A 6,000-nucleotide genomic window follows, 5' to 3' on the forward strand; every position below is an offset into this window, starting at 1 on the left:
ATAATGGGTATCTGAGTTGCAGCAACCACCTTATTCTTATGCTGATATGGCAATTCCCAAGATTTCTGAATGGAAGAGAGAGAGAGAGAGAGAGAGAGAGAGAGAGAGAGAGAGAGAGAGAGCAACAAAAATTAATTCAAATGAAACATCCACATTAAAGGGAGTGGTAAGCGTTTATTGGTTGACGAGAAAGAAGGGCATAAACCCATGATTTCATTACTGTGGACCTCAAAAAATATTTTTTTTGAATAAAATATCAAAAATGATTTTTTTTTTCCTAACTAAGGAGTCTTGCTAACGAGTTGCACTCCCTAAGCACCAACTGAAAATTATATCCAATGAAATATGAGTAATTATAAGTTATGTCCTCAACCACTTGTTGGAGAAAAAGTGGAATAGACATGCTACTCCCTGAGATATATGCACATAGCTCTTTATAGTCCAAAATAAAAAATCAAAAGATTTTGTGATAACCTCAAATATATCGCTTCGCGTAACCAGTGCCTATTAATGAATTTGAAAAGTCAAAGGCTCAGAGATTACCACCACAATCATGACCTTGATAATCTTTAATAAGATAATCAATATTTCTTTTACCACTCTCGTTCTTTCATACTGGATCTGAATTGAGATTATGAATATTACTTGGTGGGGGTGACCATTCTCAGAATATCAATTGATTTTTCCAAAAGTTGATGTACAAAATATATTGGACAAAACATGATATAAGCCAGCATCAGCACATAAAGTGCCATATGAACCTTTAAAATCAAAATCAAAACCAAACCCAAATCCAAACCCAAACCCAAACCCCACCACCCAAAAATAAATAAATAAATAAATAATAATGAAAAAGGCTTTGCCGACAAAATCATTTTTTATGGGGAAGCACTACGTACCTAGAGTAGGTCATCCTCAAACAGATAAGTATTGGTGGAAAGAAAGGGACCTGTTAATTAACCTTATATAAACGACTATAATGGTGGTTCACTTTATGAACATTGTGATTAGGTTGTGAAGAAGATAGGGTTTAAAAAAAATGAGAACAAGAGGGTTTATTGTAAATGGAAGACCACGGGTTTGGTTATATTAATTGGACATTATGGTCATTCATGAGGTAGAAAACAAAAACAACAGCATCAATAGCAAACATAGAAGAGATTTGATCATGTCTTTAATTTTGGCTGTCGATCGGATGATGTGTCTCTAGCTAGTGGCAGCGAAGAAATTCTTATAATAGGTGGAGAAGGTTTGCCCTTTAATTTGTTTAATTATTCTTTTCACTGTGGGTCAAGTGATACTTTCTCCTAACTTTTGTTAATTAGGAAATACTAACTATGATTAGCTTAGGTGATTACATAGCAGAGTGGTGCTTTGAAGCTTTAGACTTTAAATGTCCACTTCCTTCCTTGAGTCCTTCACCAGAGGAGGCTTTTAACATGGGAAAGATGATGATTTATAGCGAATCCATACCGAATCGGTTACTTCTTTCCAAAGATAAGTTTTCTTTCGCTTTATTGAAAGTCGGTAGAGCGAGCGTCCTGTTTCCCGGAACAACGGCTGCTCGCGTGGTACAGTCAGTCCTTTATGTTTCTGACTTTCTGTCATGTCTCTCTTTTTTTTTTTTTGGGGTATATGATTTCTAATGAACTGAAAAAATAAAATCGATTTGATTTCCCTTTTATCAAGTTTCTCTTCACCAGGTGAAGATTAAAGAATGGTAATTATAAAACAAGAGCCTCATCCCATGATCCCATCATTAGTGATCATCACCATTATCTGATCAATCCTAGATTGAATAATGGTATCGAGTGAAGGGTAAAATCATTAATATAAAAAAAAAATTATGAAGATTTGGTGTAAAATGGGCCAATCCAGGTGTTATTGGTGAGAGGATTCTTCCTCCCCAACTGGGAGTGGAAAACTTTTGCCCTAAAAATTTTTAAGTTATTAAGAATTATATTTTCATTGATAAATTAACTTTATTAGCAAGAAAGAAGAAATATATGTAAAGATGCACAAAAGCCCTATGAAAGCTTCTAGAGAGTGACAATAATTAGGGCAAAACCAATTATAACCATTATGTGCCCAAAAATAACAGTCCAAAGCTATTTGAATTTATCTATTCAAAATAAGAAGATCTATTTTCTACAAAGTAAATAAATAAATAAGATGATTCATTTTAACGTGTATGACAGTTTGACTTAAGTCCAATCTAAGGATAGATCTTCCTCCCATGTTTTGGTTATTTATTTATAAGGAGGGATAGAAGAAGTAATAATGGTATAAAGACATGCTTTATTTATTTATAAGGGGATAAAAATAGTTAAGTCCCCTGGCCAAACTAGGAATATGAGTAGAACTACAACAACCCAAGAAAAAGCAAATTTCATGATTTGAAGTCAACATTTTAAACTTCATGGAATCGAGTTTCCCTTACACTAATCAACGCAGGAGATGGATGTCATCTTGTAAGAGAAATTTCAGACCTTCAACTATTTAGAGGAGTAATAATGACTTAAACCACCCAATTAAGATCATTTTCTCAAACTTCAAATGTCCAGTTCCTTAGACTATGGTGGCTTAACACAGAAAATATGGGGACCACTGTTAAGGGGAGTAATAATGAGTTAATGAGCCTAGATTAGTTTCTCTAACTTGAAATCTCCGGCCACTTCCTTGACTATGGAGGCTTAACACAGGAAATATGGTGATCACTTTTAACTTCAAGACACATTTTATTCATGATTTCATCTAGACACACGCTTACTTATCCTGCAAGTAAATTTTCCATCACCGACTACCGACCTGGAACAATTCCATACCTAATTCGGTTACACAATCTTCAACATGGCCCGTTATTAAGATCAGATAACTATCAAACCAAAAGGGGTCTGGTCCACTCTTATCCATCTCATCCAATGGTTGATGACATTGTGGTTACCACTTAATTTTAATTTGGAACAAGTTCATTTGGGTGAAACCATCTGGGTCAGATCCCAAGTTATCCACATGTGATGAACTGTGCACCAAATTGGTTGAAAACATCCCACAACCTATTGTTAAAGCTGGAAGATTGTTGCCCACCATTGATAGACATCTAACCCTCTAAAACCAATCTTAAAAGGACCGTTCCAGTGTTATAATTGATTGATTGATTGATTGATACCCATGTGATAAAAGTCAAGACTCAAGACTATGAAGTTTGATCCACACTGCCTGGTTTTCTCTATATAAATAAGAGTAATAAATAGGTTCATCTCTGTATAAAGGTTACCATGTCCTTCAGCTTAAAGATGGCATCCTCTTCCACCACCTTAAAAGTTGCAGCAGCTCTTCTCCTGTGTGTGTCTATGCTGATGATCAGAGGATCAACAGGTCAGTTGGATGCTAATTTTTACAACACTACATGCCCTAACGTGCTTACCATCGTCAACCAAACCATCCAACAAGCATCACAGACAGATCCCAGAATCGGTGCCAGCCTAATTCGACTTCATTTCCATGATTGTTTCGTCGATGTAAGTTAATCTAAAGGCGTTTTAATGGTGTTAACTGTGTTGTTAATGGAATTGAACTAAATTAAACTTGGTTTTATCATGTTTGTAGGGTTGTGATGGATCAATTTTGTTGGACAACAGCAGCACCATACAGACTGAGAAAGATGCTGCCCCGAATAACAACTCGGCTAGAGGATTTGATGTTGTTGACAACATTAAGGCTGCTTTAGAGAATGCATGCCCTGGTGTTGTCTCCTGCGCTGACATTCTAAGCATTTCAGCCGAAGTAGCTGTGGTTTTGGTAAGTAATTTAGCTAATTCATGATTAAGTTCATACTTAATATTCTTAATTAACACTACTCCTAATTGAATTGGATATATGGCCTTACACTTACAGGCAGGAGGCCCTTCATGGTCAGTCCTACTTGGAAGAAGAGATAGCACAACAGCAAACCTAACCGGTGCCAATACTGCCATACCAGGTCCCTCGGAAAACCTCACCAGTCTTATGGCTAAGTTCTCGGCTGTCGGCCTTGACACCACAGATCTTGTTGCATTATCAGGTAAAAAATTTCTAGTATTAGGCTATGTTTGGTATCCATTTTTAAAGGAGATTCTAAATCTAGAACATATACTGAAGTTAGAAAATAAAGAAGAATTGAGTTTTAGCGACCACACTTTCGATTGTACCCTTCAACCCATCTTACACCATTCATGGGATGTGGGGACAAACCTTGGGGTGTGGAGATGGGGTTGGAGGGTACAGTCAGATGGAAAGGATCCAAATTATGGGATACCCACCACGCTTCCAGAGCAGTGTCCACAGTAGCCCATTCAGAATCAAGTAGCCCTTTCTAAAGGGGGGCTCGACTTGCTCCAAGGTCTTTGCCTGGAGGAAGGTAACACCTTCATAGGGAGTTCACTATGGCACCAATCCCTTCCTGGCAAGGGTTGGGACGAAGGATTAGCTATTCTGATGCCATTGATATGAACCTTGAGAGAACTCATCAACCAAATAAACTACAAATAAGGTAAGAGAATCCAAGACCATATCAACCTTGACAATCCACATCAAATTCCTTTCGTAATCGATATGAGATCAGGCCCTATATGACCGGTATGAGATCGTAACATTGTATATCAAACACAACCTTAATTGTGTAACTTGAGAAAGATTAATATAAACTCTTCTTATTGAAATAAACATGGGGTTTGTTAATTGTTATTCAGGTGCCCACACATTTGGACGTGCCCAGTGTAGACTTTTCATTAATCGGCTTTACAATTTCAGTGGCACAGGCAATCCTGATCCGACTCTCAACTCCACTTACTTGGCGACGCTCCAACAGATCTGCCCCCAAGGTGGAAATGGATCTACCATAACCAACCTAGACCCGACCACACCTGATGTATTCGATAATAACTATTTCTCTAACCTTCAAACAAACCAAGGTCTACTCCAAAGTGATCAAGAGTTGTTTTCAACTTCGGGTGCGGCTACTATAGCTCTTGTTAGCAACTTCAGCAGCAATCAAAGCGCTTTCTTTGCAACCTTTGCTCAATCTATGATAAATATGGGAAACATCAGTCCATTAACAGGAAGCAACGGAGAGATCCGCTTGGACTGTAAAAAAGTTAATGGAGGTTCATTTGGATCAGACTATGCTTTAGTTAGCTCCAGCTAAGGCATGTAGTTAAAGCCTATGAATGGGAGTTGGGCTGCATTCAAATACGAAGAACATGTTATCTATATCATTATTATTAAGTATTTTTACAGGGAAAATTATTACTATGGCTTCCAAGTTTGTGGATTTATATATAAAGAATAATGGGGTGTAGACTCGTAGGAAGTCTGACTGTATTGCGTCATTGCAAAATGTAATTTTGTTTGAGTTCTCTTCTGGCATGTTTTTCCAAGATTAGTATCTCAAGAGATTGATTTTTTTTTGTTAAGCAATTTCCCTTGCTATTAATGGCCTTTGACGGTAGGGGGTTTGTATGATTTGTGTTAGTGTATCTGGCTTGTATGTTTAGAGAAAAATTTACTGCTTGGTGAAAATCTTATGATTGAGATAGACTTCCAAATTTAATGAATATACATACAAAGTTGTACCTATTAATCTAATTATCGAAACATCAATATATCATTTCACATAAAATGCAAAGCGTGATGAAAACATTTTCCGACTTCATTATTTTAGAAAGATATCACACCCACATCCCATAAAATCACCTTTCAACATGAGGTGGTGTTTTATGTCAAGTCTCAACAGCTATCAAACACTTAGACCTTACAACCAGGCTAAGTGTGGTACCTCAAGTTTAAGTAGACGACACGACTGGGGGCATCTACAACCCCTAGAGCCTTTTGCACAACCCATTGAGGGTAGAGTATTCCCACCCGTCCCCACTTGAGGAGTTGATCCAAACTCAAGTGTCAAAGTCCATGTAAGCATCATAGCCAAATTGTCAAAAAGTAGCCTTTTTTTTTTCTTTTTTT

At 37.1% G+C, this 6,000-nt stretch overlaps 1 protein-coding gene across 1 annotated transcript; it reads left to right on the forward strand.

Annotated features, from left to right (window-relative positions):
• The first annotated feature begins 3,249 nt into the window (after nt 1-3,249).
• On the forward strand, nt 3,250-5,571 carry LOC122088272 (peroxidase A2-like). Its single transcript, XM_042657474.1, has 4 exons — nt 3,250-3,521; nt 3,610-3,801; nt 3,898-4,063; nt 4,731-5,571. The coding sequence occupies exons 1-4, from the start codon at nt 3,279-3,281 to the stop codon at nt 5,183-5,185; spliced, it is 1,056 nt and encodes a 351-aa protein (XP_042513408.1). The 5' UTR covers nt 3,250-3,278; the 3' UTR covers nt 5,186-5,571.
• The last annotated feature ends 429 nt before the right edge of the window (nt 5,572-6,000 follow it).

This window comes from Macadamia integrifolia, chromosome 9 (assembly GCF_013358625.1).
Source record: "Macadamia integrifolia cultivar HAES 741 chromosome 9, SCU_Mint_v3, whole genome shotgun sequence".
Lineage (NCBI taxonomy): Eukaryota > Viridiplantae > Streptophyta > Magnoliopsida > Proteales > Proteaceae > Macadamia > Macadamia integrifolia.